General features: G+C 31.2%; 4 protein-coding genes across 4 annotated transcripts; all 4 read right to left on the bottom strand.

The window, feature by feature from the left end:
- Positions 1-6,969: 6,969 nt before the first annotated feature.
- Positions 6,970-8,637, bottom strand: TVAGG3_0399450 (uncharacterized protein; the record flags this gene model as incomplete). The annotated part of the gene is made up of 1 exon (XM_051232661.1): positions 6,970-8,637. One exon carries the CDS (start codon positions 8,635-8,637, stop codon positions 6,970-6,972), a length of 1,668 nt encoding a protein of 555 aa, XP_051102391.1.
- A 943-nt stretch (positions 8,638-9,580) lies between these two features.
- On the bottom strand, positions 9,581-11,248 carry TVAGG3_0399440 (uncharacterized protein; the record flags this gene model as incomplete). Its single annotated transcript, XM_051232660.1, has 1 exon — positions 9,581-11,248. The coding sequence occupies one exon, from the start codon at positions 11,246-11,248 to the stop codon at positions 9,581-9,583; it is 1,668 nt and encodes a 555-aa protein (XP_051102390.1).
- A 942-nt stretch (positions 11,249-12,190) lies between these two features.
- Positions 12,191-13,858, bottom strand: TVAGG3_0399430 (uncharacterized protein; the record flags this gene model as incomplete). Its single annotated transcript, XM_051232659.1, has 1 exon — positions 12,191-13,858. One exon carries the CDS (start codon positions 13,856-13,858, stop codon positions 12,191-12,193), a length of 1,668 nt encoding a protein of 555 aa, XP_051102389.1.
- A 943-nt stretch (positions 13,859-14,801) lies between these two features.
- Positions 14,802-16,469, bottom strand: TVAGG3_0399420 (uncharacterized protein; the record flags this gene model as incomplete). The annotated part of the gene is made up of 1 exon (XM_051232658.1): positions 14,802-16,469. The coding sequence occupies one exon, from the start codon at positions 16,467-16,469 to the stop codon at positions 14,802-14,804; it is 1,668 nt and encodes a 555-aa protein (XP_051102388.1).
- Between the last annotated feature and the right edge of the window lie 1,216 nt (positions 16,470-17,685).

Below are 17,685 nucleotides of genomic sequence, written 5' to 3'. Positions count from 1 at the left end.
TCTGTTGGTGGTGTGATTGACACATCAAAATCCATACTTGTTTGTTTTTCTGAAACTGTAAATTTGCCAAGGCTGCCATATTTGATTATCTTATCTTTTGAATCATGAATTTCCCAACCTGCTTCTACCGTGTATGGTTCAACTAAGAAATAAAAACTTCCCTTTACTTGAATTACTTCAGTGGAATCTGTTTCTTCTGAAATCAGAGATTTATCAAGTTTAAGTAATGGCGGTTGATATGTCTCTTCATAAAACATGTAAGAAAGTGTGATAGACTTTCCTGGTTGGATATACTTGTTGAGCCATGAGAATGAGATCCATTGAATTTCAGGAAATCCAGAGTCGTATTCTAAAATTTTCTCATTGTTCGTGAAGAATCTTGGCTCAGGTTCTATTCCAAAGTCTTGGGCACTGATATCTGTAACCCAAGGATGATTTTGCAGAACTAGTGTCAGATCATTTGTTTGATCCCACCAAAGATAATAACCAAAGTTTGTAAGGGATGATGCTTCAACATTATCTATAGAATCTTTTAAATTCAATGCTGTGCAAAGGTCAATTTTCTTTTCCGTTGAGCCTTTGTTGGTAATTGTCTGTGAAATAATAACATAATCTGAATTTTCATCATTATAAATTTCAACGGAGTAGCCTAAATCAGTGGCTTCTTTAATGTTTTTTGTAACACCATCTATTCTGACTTTTGTATAAGGTTCTTTAATTATTTCATAATTCTCCCTTCCGTCCTTATCATAAATCATGTACGAATTATCCCCAACAACTTTGCCTGAAACTGAAAGAGAAAGTTGTGCAAGTAATATGGAAAACATTTAAAAAAATGGTAAAATGATTTTATAAAAGTATTCAAATATAAATATTTCAGAAACATTTTGAGTCGTTTTTCAAAGTCATCTATACATATGAATCGATAATATTTCATATTATTATACCTTATGATTGATTTTCTATAGTTATAATCACCTTGTATAATGTCAAGATGATCCTCTCATTTTTTTGTGAAAAAATAAAAAATAAAAAAGCTATAAAATTGAAAGTTCTTTGCCCAATGTCAGTTCAAATAAAAATGCTCAATTTGATTTAATAAAATAATAGATGCAAATCTGAATGACTACTTATTCTCTGTTCAAATTTAATGATTGAGTTTATTTATTCATTCGAAAATTCCAGTTCAATATATAATTTTAAAAATTTCACATTAATTATGTATGTCAGAAATTTTGAAATAATCTGACATTCTACTTCTTGTCATTTATTTTTAGCCATGAAAATTGAACTATAATTCCTGTATATACACATCCATATGTCATTATATATGATGGACCCTTGATGATAATGTCAAGAAAAACGAATAAATCTGATGAGTAATGAGACAAAATAACTGTTTTTTTAGCTGGCAGATTTTTTTAGTAACAAACGGGAGTCATTATTCATTCTCCTTTATTTTTGAGATGGGAAGATATCATTGCAGCATTATATACTCATCAATTGGTAACTTATGTTATGGATCATTTGAAAAAAAATTTATTAGTAATGTTTATTAATTAGATGCTTCATTTATAAAAAAGCTTGTCTTGTTCTATGATCTTTATTCCAAGTTGGCAATTAAGATTTAGTTGCACAACAAGAATTTCACATGAAAAACAATCCTAGATTGAGTAATTTCAACTTGTTGAAAGATAATTTATAAGTAATTTTAAAAAGTGTGTTTAAAGCATAAAATTTAATTTATTCTCCGAATTTTTTTATTTCTCAGCCAAAGAATAATAACGACTACCGCAACAACAACAGCAATGACAGCTAAGACACAGAGAACTGCAACAAGGGCGGTCTTCTTTTTAGCTTCCTTTGTAGCAATCTTTCCTGTTGCAGAATCACTTGCGATAACATCTTGATAGATGTTGATATTTGTTAATTTTTCAGAGGATTCGGTTGGTGTTGTGACTACGATCTTGATTTCGGCTGTTGTGTTTGTTTCTGTTGTTGGGATGGTGAAATCAAGTGGAACTCTGACTAATCCTGCATCGTTAGTTGATGTGATCGTCTTCTTGACTTTATCGTTGTAGAACAGAGAAACAGTGAACTTGTTATCGAAGTTTGTATCTGGATCATTGATGACAGCTGTGAAGTTGACCTTGTCGCCTTTGTTGTATGTGGCATTAAGTTTTGGTTCGAAATAGATTGTGAGAACTGTGTTATTCTTGATTGTGATTGTGAACTTCTTTGTTCCAATCTTCTTGCCATCTGTAGCTGTGACTTTGACTTCATATTCACCTGCTGCTGTGTCTTTTGGAACTTTGAATTTGAATGTCTTAAGATCTTTGCTGTTTGCAACTTCTTGTGTTGCAACTTCTGCATTGTTGAAGAAAACCTTTGCTGTGAGTGGTTTATCACCTGAATCTTGATCGTAGACTGAAGCCAAGAAAGAAACTTCAGAATCTGGAATGTAATATAGGTATTCAGATGGAACAATGTATAACTTTGGTCTATAATTTGGTGGAACAACTGTAATTGTGAATTCTCATAAAGCAATGAGCAAGACCATTAGTATATGTGTAAACATATAATGTGTACTTTCCAAGTTCTGTTGGTGGTGTGATTGACACATCAAAATCCATACTTGTTTGTTTTTCTGAAACTGTAAATTTGCCAAGGCTGCCATATTTGATTATCTTATCTTTTGAATCATGAATTTCCCAACCTGCTTCTACCGTGTATGGTTCAACTAAGAAATAAAAACTTCCCTTTACTTGAATTACTTCAGTGGAATCTGTTTCTTCTGAAATCAGAGATTTATCAAGTTTAAGTAATGGCGGTTGATATGTCTCTTCATAAACATGTAAGAAAGTGTGATAGACTTTCCTGTTGGATATACTTGTTGAGCCATGAGAATGAGATCCATTGAATTTCAGGAAATCCAGAGTCGTATTCTAAAATTTTCTCATTGTTCGTGAAGAATCTTGGCTCAGGTTCTATTCCAAAGTCTTGGGCACTGATATCTGTAACCCAAGGATGATTTTGCAGAACTAGTGTCAGATCATTTGTTTGATCCCACCAAAGATAATAACCAAAGTTTGTAAGGGATGATGCTTCAACATTATCTATAGAATCTTTTAAATTCAATGCTGTGCAAAGGTCAATTTCTTTTCCGTTGAGCCTTTGTTGGTAATTGTCTGTGAAATAATAAATAATCTGAATTTTCATCATTATAAATTTCAACGGAGTAGCCTAAATCAGTGGCTTCTTTAATGTTTTTTGTAACACCATCTATTCTGACTTTTGTATAAGGTTCTTTAATTATTTCATAATTCTCCCTTCCGTCCTTATCATAAATCATGTACGAATTATCCCCAACAACTTTGCCTGAAACTGAAAGAGAAAGTTGTGCAAGTAATATGGAAAACATTTAAAAAAATGGTAAAATGATTTATAAAAGTATTCAAATATAAATATTTCAGAAACATTTTGAGTCGTTTTTCAAAGTCATCTATACATATGAATCGATAATATTTCATATTATTATACCTTATGATTGATTTTCTATAGTTATAATCACCTTGTATAATGTCAAGATGATCCTCTCAATTTTTGTGAAAAAATAAAAAATAAAAAAGCTATAAAATTGAAAGTTCTTTGCCCAATGTCAGTTCAAATAAAAAATGCTCAATTTGATTTAATAACTAAAATAATAGATGCAAATCTGAATGACTACTTATTATCTGTGTCAAATTTAATGATTGAGTTTATTTATTCATTCGAAAATTCCAGTTCAATATATAATTTTAAAAATTTCACATTAATTATGTATGTCAGAAATTTTGAAATAATCTGACATTCTACTTCTTGTCATTTATTTTTAGCCATGAAAATTGAACTATAATTCCTGTATATACACATCCATATGTCATTATATATTGATGGACCCTTGATGATAATGTCAAGAAAAACGAATAAATCTGATGAGTAATGAGACAAAATAACTGTTTTTTTAGCTGGCAGATTTTTTATAGTAACAAACGGGAGTCATTATTCATTCTCCTTTATTTTTGAGATGGGAAGATATCATTGCAGCATTATATACTCATCAATTGGTAACTTATGTTATGGGATCATTTGAAAAAAAATTTATTAGTAATGTTTATTAATTAGATGCTTCATTTATAAAAAAGCTTGTCTTGTTCTATGATCTTTATTCCAAGTTGGCAATTAAGATTTAGTTGCACAACAAGAATTTCACATGAAAAACAATCCTAGATTGAGTAATTTCAACTTGTTGAAAGATAATTTATAAGTAATTTTAAAAAGTGTGTTTAAAGCATAAAATTTAATTTATTCTCCGAATTTTTTTATTTTCTCAGCCAAAGAATAATAACGACTACCGCAACAACAACAGCAATGACAGCTAAGACACAGAGAACTGCAACAAGGGCGGTCTTCTTTTTAGCTTCCTTTGTAGCAATCTTTCCTGTTGCAGAATCACTTGCGATAACATCTTGATAGATGTTGATATTTGTTAATTTTTCAGAGGATTCGGTTGGTGTTGTGACTACGATCTTGATTTCGGCTGTTGTGTTTGTTTCTGTTGTTGGGATGGTGAAATCAAGTGGAACTCTGACTAATCCTGCATCGTTAGTTGATGTGATCGTCTTCTTGACTTTATCGTTGTAGAACAGAGAAACAGTGAACTTGTTATCGAAGTTTGTATCTGGATCATTGATGACAGCTGTGAAGTTGACCTTGTCGCCTTTGTTGTATGTGGCATTAAGTTTTGGTTCGAAATAGATTGTGAGAACTGTGTTATTCTTGATTGTGATTGTGAACTTCTTTGTTCCAATCTTCTTGCCATCTGTAGCTGTGACTTTGACTTCATATTCACCTGCTGCTGTGTCTTTTGGAACTTTGAATTTGAATGTCTTAAGATCTTTGCTGTTTGCAACTTCTTGTGTTGCAACTTCTGCATTGTTGAAGAAAACCTTTGCTGTGAGTGGTTTATCACCTGAATCTTGATCGTAGACTGAAGCCAAGAAAGAAACTTCAGAATCTGGAATGTAATATAGGTATTCAGATGGAACAATGTATAACTTTGGTCTATAATTTGGTGGAACAACTGTAATTGTGAATTCTTCATAAAGCAATGAGCCAAGACCATTAGTATATGTGTAAACATATAATGTGTACTTTCCAAGTTCTGTTGGTGGTGATTGACACATCAAAATCCATACTTGTTTGTTTTTCTGAAACTGTAAATTTGCCAAGGCTGCCATATTTGATTATCTTATCTTTTGAATCATGAATTTCCCAACCTGCTTCTACCGTGTATGGTTCAACTAAGAAATAAAAACTTCCCTTTACTTGAATTACTTCAGTGGAATCTGTTTCTTCTGAAATCAGAGATTTATCAAGTTTAAGTAATGGCGGTTGATATGTCTCTTCATAAAACATGTAAGAAAGTGTGATAGACTTTCCTGGTTGGATATACTTGTTGAGCCATGAGAATGAGATCCATTGAATTTCAGGAAATCCAGAGTCGTATTCTAAAATTTTCTCATTGTTCGTGAAGAATCTTGGCTCAGGTTCTATTCCAAAGTCTTGGGCACTGATATCTGTAACCCAAGGATGATTTTGCAGAACTAGTGTCAGATCATTTGTTTGATCCCACCAAAGATAATAACCAAAGTTTGTAAGGGATGATGCTTCAACATTATCTATAGAATCTTTTAAATTCAATGCTGTGCAAAGGTCAATTTTCTTTTCCGTTGAGCCTTTGTTGGTAATTGTCTGTGAAATAATAACATAATCTGAATTTTCATCATTATAAATTTCAACGGAGTAGCCTAAATCAGTGGCTTCTTTAATGTTTTTTGTAACACCATCTATTCTGACTTTTGTATAAGGTTCTTTAATTATTTCATAATTCTCCCTTCCGTCCTTATCATAAATCATGTACGAATTATCCCCAACAACTTTGCCTGAAACTGAAAGAGAAAGTTGTGCAAGTAATATGGAAAACATTTAAAAAAATGGTAAAATGATTTTATAAAAGTATTCAAATATAAATATTTCAGAAACATTTTGAGTCGTTTTTCAAAGTCATCTATACATATGAATCGATAATATTTCATATTATTATACCTTATGATTGATTTTCTATAGTTATAATCACCTTGTATAATGTCAAGATGATCCTCTCAATTTTTTGTGAAAAAATAAAAAATAAAAAAGCTATAAAATTGAAAGTTCTTTGCCCAATGTCAGTTCAAATAAAAAATGCTCAATTTGATTTAATAACTAAAAATAATAGATGCAAATCTGAATGACTACTTATTATCTGTGTCAAATTTAATGATTGAGTTTATTTATTCATTCGAAAATTCCAGTTCAATATATAATTTTAAAAATTTCACATTAATTATGTATGTCAGAAATTTTGAAATAATCTGACATTCTACTTCTTGTCATTTATTTTTAGCCATGAAAATTGAACTATAATTCCTGTATATACACATCCATATGTCATTATATATTGATGGACCCTTGATGATAATGTCAAGAAAAACGAATAAATCTGATGAGTAATGAGACAAAATAACTGTTTTTTTAGCTGGCAGATTTTTTATAGTAACAAACGGGAGTCATTATTCATTCTCCTTTATTTTTGAGATGGGAAGATATCATTGCAGCATTATATACTCATCAATTGGTAACTTATGTTATGGGATCATTTGAAAAAAATTTATTAGTAATGTTTATTAATTAGATGCTTCATTTATAAAAAAGCTTGTCTTGTTCTATGATCTTTATTCCAAGTTGGCAATTAAGATTTAGTTGCACAACAAGAATTTCACATGAAAAACAATCCTAGATTGAGTAATTTCAACTTGTTGAAAGATAATTTATAAGTAATTTTAAAAAGTGTGTTTAAAGCATAAAATTTAATTTATTCTCCGAATTTTTTTATTTTCTCAGCCAAAGAATAATAACGACTACCGCAACAACAACAGCAATGACAGCTAAGACACAGAGAACTGCAACAAGGGCGGTCTTCTTTTTAGCTTCCTTTGTAGCAATCTTTCCTGTTGCAGAATCACTTGCGATAACATCTTGATAGATGTTGATATTTGTTAATTTTTCAGAGGATTCGGTTGGTGTTGTGACTACGATCTTGATTTCGGCTGTTGTGTTTGTTTCTGTTGTTGGGATGGTGAAATCAAGTGGAACTCTGACTAATCCTGCATCGTTAGTTGATGTGATCGTCTTCTTGACTTTATCGTTGTAGAACAGAGAAACAGTGAACTTGTTATCGAAGTTTGTATCTGGATCATTGATGACAGCTGTGAAGTTGACCTTGTCGCCTTTGTTGTATGTGGCATTAAGTTTTGGTTCGAAATAGATTGTGAGAACTGTGTTATTCTTGATTGTGATTGTGAACTTCTTTGTTCCAATCTTCTTGCCATCTGTAGCTGTGACTTTGACTTCATATTCACCTGCTGCTGTGTCTTTTGGAACTTTGAATTTGAATGTCTTAAGATCTTTGCTGTTTGCAACTTCTTGTGTTGCAACTTCTGCATTGTTGAAGAAAACCTTTGCTGTGAGTGGTTTATCACCTGAATCTTGATCGTAGACTGAAGCCAAGAAAGAAACTTCAGAATCTGGAATGTAATATAGGTATTCAGATGGAACAATGTATAACTTTGGTCTATAATTTGGTGGAACAACTGTAATTGTGAATTCTTCATAAAGCAATGAGCCAAGACCATTAGTATATGTGTAAACATATAATGTGTACTTTCCAAGTTCTGTTGGTGGTGTGATTGACACATCAAAATCCATACTTGTTTGTTTTTCTGAAACTGTAAATTTGCCAAGGCTGCCATATTTGATTATCTTATCTTTTGAATCATGAATTTCCCAACCTGCTTCTACCGTGTATGGTTCAACTAAGAAATAAAAACTTCCCTTTACTTGAATTACTTCAGTGGAATCTGTTTCTTCTGAAATCAGAGATTTATCAAGTTTAAGTAATGGCGGTTGATATGTCTCTTCATAAAACATGTAAGAAAGTGTGATAGACTTTCCTGGTTGGATATACTTGTTGAGCCATGAGAATGAGATCCATTGAATTTCAGGAAATCCAGAGTCGTATTCTAAAATTTTCTCATTGTTCGTGAAGAATCTTGGCTCAGGTTCTATTCCAAAGTCTTGGGCACTGATATCTGTAACCCAAGGATGATTTTGCAGAACTAGTGTCAGATCATTTGTTTGATCCCACCAAAGATAATAACCAAAGTTTGTAAGGGATGATGCTTCAACATTATCTATAGAATCTTTTAAATTCAATGCTGTGCAAAGGTCAATTTTCTTTTCCGTTGAGCCTTTGTTGGTAATTGTCTGTGAAATAATAACATAATCTGAATTTTCATCATTATAAATTTCAACGGAGTAGCCTAAATCAGTGGCTTCTTTAATGTTTTTTGTAACACCATCTATTCTGACTTTTGTATAAGGTTCTTTAATTATTTCATAATTCTCCCTTCCGTCCTTATCATAAATCATGTACGAATTATCCCCAACAACTTTGCCTGAAACTGAAAGAGAAAGTTGTGCAAGTAATATGGAAAACATTTAAAAAAATGGTAAAATGATTTTATAAAAGTATTCAAATATAAATATTTCAGAAACATTTTGAGTCGTTTTTCAAAGTCATCTATACATATGAATCGATAATATTTCATATTATTATACCTTATGATTGATTTTCTATAGTTATAATCACCTTGTATAATGTCAAGATGATCCTCTCAATTTTTTGTGAAAAAATAAAAAATAAAAAAGCTATAAAATTGAAAGTTCTTTGCCCAATGTCAGTTCAAATAAAAAATGCTCAATTTGATTTAATAACTAAAAATAATAGATGCAAATCTGAATGACTACTTATTATCTGTGTCAAATTTAATGATTGAGTTTATTTATTCATTCGAAAATTCCAGTTCAATATATAATTTTAAAAATTTCACATTAATTATGTATGTCAGAAATTTTGAAATAATCTGACATTCTACTTCTTGTCATTTATTTTTAGCCATGAAAATTGAACTATAATTCCTGTATATACACATCCATATGTCATTATATATTGATGGACCCTTGATGATAATGTCAAGAAAAACGAATAAATCTGATGAGTAATGAGACAAAATAACTGTTTTTTTAGCTGGCAGATTTTTTATAGTAACAAACGGGAGTCATTATTCATTCTCCTTTATTTTTGAGATGGGAAGATATCATTGCAGCATTATATACTCATCAATTGGTAACTTATGTTATGGGATCATTTGAAAAAAAATTTATTAGTAATGTTTATTAATTAGATGCTTCATTTATAAAAAAGCTTGTCTTGTTCTATGATCTTTATTCCAAGTTGGCAATTAAGATTTAGTTGCACAACAAGAATTTCACATGAAAAACAATCCTAGATTGAGTAATTTCAACTTGTTGAAAGATAATTTATAAGTAATTTTAAAAAGTGTGTTTAAAGCATAAAATTTAATTTATTCTCCGAATTTTTTTATTTTCTCAGCCAAAGAATAATAACGACTACCGCAACAACAACAGCAATGACAGCTAAGACACAGAGAACTGCAACAAGGGCGGTCTTCTTTTTAGCTTCCTTTGTAGCAATCTTTCCTGTTGCAGAATCACTTGCGATAACATCTTGATAGATGTTGATATTTGTTAATTTTTCAGAGGATTCGGTTGGTGTTGTGACTACGATCTTGATTTCGGCTGTTGTGTTTGTTTCTGTTGTTGGGATGGTGAAATCAAGTGGAACTCTGACTAATCCTGCATCGTTAGTTGATGTGATCGTCTTCTTGACTTTATCGTTGTAGAACAGAGAAACAGTGAACTTGTTATCGAAGTTTGTATCTGGATCATTGATGACAGCTGTGAAGTTGACCTTGTCGCCTTTGTTGTATGTGGCATTAAGTTTTGGTTCGAAATAGATTGTGAGAACTGTGTTATTCTTGATTGTGATTGTGAACTTCTTTGTTCCAATCTTCTTGCCATCTGTAGCTGTGACTTTGACTTCATATTCACCTGCTGCTGTGTCTTTTGGAACTTTGAATTTGAATGTCTTAAGATCTTTGCTGTTTGCAACTTCTTGTGTTGCAACTTCTGCATTGTTGAAGAAAACCTTTGCTGTGAGTGGTTTATCACCTGAATCTTGATCGTAGACTGAAGCCAAGAAAGAAACTTCAGAATCTGGAATGTAATATAGGTATTCAGATGGAACAATGTATAACTTTGGTCTATAATTTGGTGGAACAACTGTAATTGTGAATTCTTCATAAAGCAATGAGCCAAGACCATTAGTATATGTGTAAACATATAATGTGTACTTTCCAAGTTCTGTTGGTGGTGTGATTGACACATCAAAATCCATACTTGTTTGTTTTTCTGAAACTGTAAATTTGCCAAGGCTGCCATATTTGATTATCTTATCTTTTGAATCATGAATTTCCCAACCTGCTTCTACCGTGTATGGTTCAACTAAGAAATAAAAACTTCCCTTTACTTGAATTACTTCAGTGGAATCTGTTTCTTCTGAAATCAGAGATTTATCAAGTTTAAGTAATGGCGGTTGATATGTCTCTTCATAAAACATGTAAGAAAGTGTGATAGACTTTCCTGGTTGGATATACTTGTTGAGCCATGAGAATGAGATCCATTGAATTTCAGGAAATCCAGAGTCGTATTCTAAAATTTTCTCATTGTTCGTGAAGAATCTTGGCTCAGGTTCTATTCCAAAGTCTTGGGCACTGATATCTGTAACCCAAGGATGATTTTGCAGAACTAGTGTCAGATCATTTGTTTGATCCCACCAAAGATAATAACCAAAGTTTGTAAGGGATGATGCTTCAACATTATCTATAGAATCTTTTAAATTCAATGCTGTGCAAAGGTCAATTTTCTTTTCCGTTGAGCCTTTGTTGGTAATTGTCTGTGAAATAATAACATAATCTGAATTTTCATCATTATAAATTTCAACGGAGTAGCCTAAATCAGTGGCTTCTTTAATGTTTTTTGTAACACCATCTATTCTGACTTTTGTATAAGGTTCTTTAATTATTTCATAATTCTCCCTTCCGTCCTTATCATAAATCATGTACGAATTATCCCCAACAACTTTGCCTGAAACTGAAAGAGAAAGTTGTGCAAGTAATATGGAAAACATTTAAAAAATGGTAAAATGATTTTATAAAAGTATTCAAATATAAATATTTCAGAAACATTTTGAGTCGTTTTTCAAAGTCATCTATACATATGAATCGATAATATTTCATATTATTATACCTTATGATTGATTTTCTATAGTTATAATCACCTTGTATAATGTCAAGATGATCCTCTCAATTTTTTGTGAAAAAATAAAAAATAAAAAAGCTATAAAATTGAAAGTTCTTTGCCCAATGTCAGTTCAAATAAAAAATGCTCAATTTGATTTAATAACTAAAAATAATAGATGCAAATCTGAATGACTACTTATTATCTGTGTCAAATTTAATGATTGAGTTTATTTATTCATTCGAAAATTCCAGTTCAATATATAATTTTAAAAATTTCACATTAATTATGTATGTCAGAAATTTTGAAATAATCTGACATTCTACTTCTTGTCATTTATTTTTAGCCATGAAAATTGAACTATAATTCCTGTATATACACATCCATATGTCATTATATATTGATGGACCCTTGATGATAATGTCAAGAAAAACGAATAAATCTGATGAGTAATGAGACAAAATAACTGTTTTTTTAGCTGGCAGATTTTTTATAGTAACAAACGGGAGTCATTATTCATTCTCCTTTATTTTTGAGATGGGAAGATATCATTGCAGCATTATATACTCATCAATTGGTAACTTATGTTATGGGATCATTTGAAAAAAAATTTATTAGTAATGTTTATTAATTAGATGCTTCATTTATAAAAAAGCTTGTCTTGTTCTATGATCTTTATTCCAAGTTGGCAATTAAGATTTAGTTGCACAACAAGAATTTCACATGAAAAACAATCCTAGATTGAGTAATTTCAACTTGTTGAAAGATAATTTATAAGTAATTTTAAAAAGTGTGTTTAAAGCATAAAATTTAATTTATTCTCCGAATTTTTTTATTTTCTCAGCCAAAGAATAATAACGACTACCGCAACAACAACAGCAATGACAGCTAAGACACAGAGAACTGCAACAAGGGCGGTCTTCTTTTTAGCTTCCTTTGTAGCAATCTTTCCTGTTGCAGAATCACTTGCGATAACATCTTGATAGATGTTGATATTTGTTAATTTTTCAGAGGATTCGGTTGGTGTTGTGACTACGATCTTGATTTCGGCTGTTGTGTTTGTTTCTGTTGTTGGGATGGTGAAATCAAGTGGAACTCTGACTAATCCTGCATCGTTAGTTGATGTGATCGTCTTCTTGACTTTATCGTTGTAGAACAGAGAAACAGTGAACTTGTTATCGAAGTTTGTATCTGGATCATTGATGACAGCTGTGAAGTTGACCTTGTCGCCTTTGTTGTATGTGGCATTAAGTTTTGGTTCGAAATAGATTGTGAGAACTGTGTTATTCTTGATTGTGATTGTGAACTTCTTTGTTCCAATCTTCTTGCCATCTGTAGCTGTGACTTTGACTTCATATTCACCTGCTGCTGTGTCTTTTGGAACTTTGAATTTGAATGTCTTAAGATCTTTGCTGTTTGCAACTTCTTGTGTTGCAACTTCTGCATTGTTGAAGAAAACCTTTGCTGTGAGTGGTTTATCACCTGAATCTTGATCGTAGACTGAAGCCAAGAAAGAAACTTCAGAATCTGGAATGTAATATAGGTATTCAGATGGAACAATGTATAACTTTGGTCTATAATTTGGTGGAACAACTGTAATTGTGAATTCTTCATAAAGCAATGAGCCAAGACCATTAGTATATGTGTAAACATATAATGTGTACTTTCCAAGTTCTGTTGGTGGTGTGATTGACACATCAAAATCCATACTTGTTTGTTTTTCTGAAACTGTAAATTTGCCAAGGCTGCCATATTTGATTATCTTATCTTTTGAATCATGAATTTCCCAACCTGCTTCTACCGTGTATGGTTCAACTAAGAAATAAAAACTTCCCTTTACTTGAATTACTTCAGTGGAATCTGTTTCTTCTGAAATCAGAGATTTATCAAGTTTAAGTAATGGCGGTTGATATGTCTCTTCATAAAACATGTAAGAAAGTGTGATAGACTTTCCTGGTTGGATATACTTGTTGAGCCATGAGAATGAGATCCATTGAATTTCAGGAAATCCAGAGTCGTATTCTAAAATTTTCTCATTGTTCGTGAAGAATCTTGGCTCAGGTTCTATTCCAAAGTCTTGGGCACTGATATCTGTAACCCAAGGATGATTTTGCAGAACTAGTGTCAGATCATTTGTTTGATCCCACCAAAGATAATAACCAAAGTTTGTAAGGGATGATGCTTCAACATTATCTATAGAATCTTTTAAATTCAATGCTGTGCAAAGGTCAATTTTCTTTTCCGTTGAGCCTTTGTTGGTAATTGTCTGTGAAATAATAACATAATCTGAATTTTCATCATTATAAATTTCAACGGAGTAGCCTAAATCAGTGGCTTCTTTAATGTTTTTTGTAACACCATCTATTCTGACTTTTGTATAAGGTTCTTTAATTATTTCATAATTCTCCCTTCCGTCCTTATCATAAATCATGTACGAATTATCCCCAACAACTTTGCCTGAAACTGAAAGAGAAAGTTGTGCAAGTAATATGGAAAACATTTAAAAAAATGGTAAAATGATTTTATAAAAGTATTCAAATATAAATATTTCAGAAACATTTTGAGTCGTTTTTCAAAGTCATCTATACATATGAATCGATAATATTTCATATTATTATACCTTATGATTGATTTTCTATAGTTATAATCACCTTGTATAATGTCAAGATGATCCTCTCAATTTTTTGTGAAAAAATAAAAAATAAAAAAGCTATAAAATTGAAAGTTCTTTGCCCAATGTCAGTTCAAATAAAAAATGCTCAATTTGATTTAATAACTAAAAATAATAGATGCAAATCTGAATGACTACTTATTATCTGTGTCAAATTTAATGATTGAGTTTATTTATTCATTCGAAAATTCCAGTTCAATATATAATTTTAAAAATTTCACATTAATTATGTATGTCAGAAATTTTGAAATAATCTGACATTCTACTTCTTGTCATTTATTTTTAGCCATGAAAATTGAACTATAATTCCTGTATATACACATCCATATGTCATTATATATTGATGGACCCTTGATGATAATGTCAAGAAAAACGAATAAATCTGATGAGTAATGAGACAAAATAACTGTTTTTTTAGCTGGCAGATTTTTTATAGTAACAAACGGGAGTCATTATTCATTCTCCTTTATTTTTGAGATGGGAAGATATCATTGCAGCATTATATACTCATCAATTGGTAACTTATGTTATGGGATCATTTGAAAAAAAATTTATTAGTAATGTTTATTAATTAGATGCTTCATTTATAAAAAAGCTTGTCTTGTTCTATGATCTTTATTCCAAGTTGGCAATTAAGATTTAGTTGCACAACAAGAATTTCACATGAAAAACAATCCTAGATTGAGTAATTTCAACTTGTTGAAAGATAATTTATAAGTAATTTTAAAAAGTGTGTTTAAAGCATAAAATTTAATTTATTCTCCGAATTTTTTTATTTTCTCAGCCAAAGAATAATAACGACTACCGCAACAACAACAGCAATGACAGCTAAGACACAGAGAACTGCAACAAGGGCGGTCTTCTTTTTAGCTTCCTTTGTAGCAATCTTTCCTGTTGCAGAATCACTTGCGATAACATCTTGATAGATGTTGATATTTGTTAATTTTTCAGAGGATTCGGTTGGTGTTGTGACTACGATCTTGATTTCGGCTGTTGTGTTTGTTTCTGTTGTTGGGATGGTGAAATCAAGTGGAACTCTGACTAATCCTGCATCGTTAGTTGATGTGATCGTCTTCTTGACTTTATCGTTGTAGAACAGAGAAACAGTGAACTTGTTATCGAAGTTTGTATCTGGATCATTGATGACAGCTGTGAAGTTGACCTTGTCGCCTTTGTTGTATGTGGCATTAAGTTTTGGTTCGAAATAGATTGTGAGAACTGTGTTATTCTTGATTGTGATTGTGAACTTCTTTGTTCCAATCTTCTTGCCATCTGTAGCTGTGACTTTGACTTCATATTCACCTGCTGCTGTGTCTTTTGGAACTTTGAATTTGAATGTCTTAAGATCTTTGCTGTTTGCAACTTCTTGTGTTGCAACTTCTGCATTGTTGAAGAAAACCTTTGCTGTGAGTGGTTTATCACCTGAATCTTGATCGTAGACTGAAGCCAAGAAAGAAACTTCAGAATCTGGAATGTAATATAGGTATTCAGATGGAACAATGTATAACTTTGGTCTATAATTTGGTGGAACAACTGTAATTGTGAATTCTTCATAAAGCAATGAGCCAAGACCATTAGTATATGTGTAAACATATAATGTGTACTTTCCAAGTTCTGTTGGTGGTGTGATTGACACATCAAAATCCATACTTGTTTGTTTTTCTGAAACTGTAAATTTGCCAAGGCTGCCATATTTGATTATCTTATCTTTTGAATCATGAATTTCCCAACCTGCTTCTACCGTGTATGGTTCAACTAAGAAATAAAAACTTCCCTTTACTTGAATTACTTCAGTGGAATCTGTTTCTTCTGAAATCAGAGATTTATCAAGTTTAAGTAATGGCGGTTGATATGTCTCTTCATAAAACATGTAAGAAAGTGTGATAGACTTTCCTGGTTGGATATACTTGTTGAGCCATGAGAATGAGATCCATTGAATTTCAGGAAATCCAGAGTCGTATTCTAAAATTTTCTCATTGTTCGTGAAGAATCTTGGCTCAGGTTCTATTCCAAAGTCTTGGGCACTGATATCTGTAACCCAAGGATGATTTTGCAGAACTAGTGTCAGATCATTTGTTTGATCCCACCAAAGATAATAACCAAAGTTTGTAAGGGATGATGCTTCAACATTATCTATAGAATCTTTTAAATTCAATGCTGTGCAAAGGTCAATTTTCTTTTCCGTTGAGCCTTTGTTGGTAATTGTCTGTGAAATAATAACATAATCTGAATTTTCATCATTATAAATTTCAACGGAGTAGCCTAAATCAGTGGCTTCTTTAATGTTTTTTGTAACACCATCTATTCTGACTTTTGTATAAGGTTCTTTAATTATTTCATAATTCTCCCTTCCGTCCTTATCATAAATCATGTACGAATTATCCCCAACAACTTTGCCTGAAACTGAAAGAGAAAGTTGTGCAAGTAATATGGAAAACATTTAAAAAAATGGTAAAATGATTTTATAAAAGTATTCAAATATAAATATTTCAGAAACATTTTGAGTCGTTTTTCAAAGTCATCTATACATATGAATCGATAATATTTCATATTATTATACCTTATGATTGATTTTCTATAGTTATAATCACCTTGTATAATGTCAAGATGATCCTCTCAATTTTTTGTGAAAAAATAAAAAATAAAAAAGCTATAAAATTGAAAGTTCTTTGCCCAATGTCAGTTCAAATAAAAAATGCTCAATTTGATTTAATAACTAAAAATAATAGATGCAAATCTGAATGACTACTTATTATCTGTGTCAAATTTAATGATTGAGTTTATTTATTCATTCGAAAATTCCAGTTCAATATATAATTTTAAAAATTTCACATTAATTATGTATGTCAGAAATTTTGAAATAATCTGACATTCTACTTCTTGTCATTTATTTTTAGCCATGAAAATTGAACTATAATTCCTGTATATACACATCCATATGTCATTATATATTGATGGACCCTTGATGATAATGTCAAGAAAAACGAATAAATCTGATGAGTAATGAGACAAAATAACTGTTTTTTTAGCTGGCAGATTTTTTATAGTAACAAACGGGAGTCATTATTCATTCTCCTTTATTTTTGAGATGGGAAGATATCATTGCAGCATTATATACTCATCAATTGGTAACTTATGTTATGGGATCATTTGAAAAAAAATTTATTAGTAATGTTTATTAATTAGATGCTTCATTTATAAAAAAGCTTGTCTTGTTCTATGATCTTTATTCCAAGTTGGCAATTAAGATTTAGTTGCACAACAAGAATTTCACATGAAAAACAATCCTAGATTGAGTAATTTCAACTTGTTGAAAGATAATTTATAAGTAATTTTAAAAAGTGTGTTTAAAGCATAAAATTTAATTTATTCTCCGAATTTTTTTATTTTCTCAGCCAAAGAATAATAACGACTACCGCAACAACAACAGCAATGACAGCTAAGACACAGAGAACTGCAACAAGGGCGGTCTTCTTTTTAGCTTCCTTTGTAGCAATCTTTCCTGTTGCAGAATCACTTGCGATAACATCTTGATAGATGTTGATATTTGTTAATTTTTCAGAGGATTCGGTTGGTGTTGTGACTACGATCTTGATTTCGGCTGTTGTGTTTGTTTCTGTTGTTGGGATGGTGAAATCAAGTGGAACTCTGACTAA

This window comes from Trichomonas vaginalis, chromosome V (assembly GCF_026262505.1).
Source record: "Trichomonas vaginalis G3 chromosome V, whole genome shotgun sequence".
NCBI lineage: Eukaryota > Parabasalia > Trichomonadida > Trichomonadidae > Trichomonas > Trichomonas vaginalis.
This window is presented reverse-complemented; position numbering and strand designations above follow the sequence as displayed.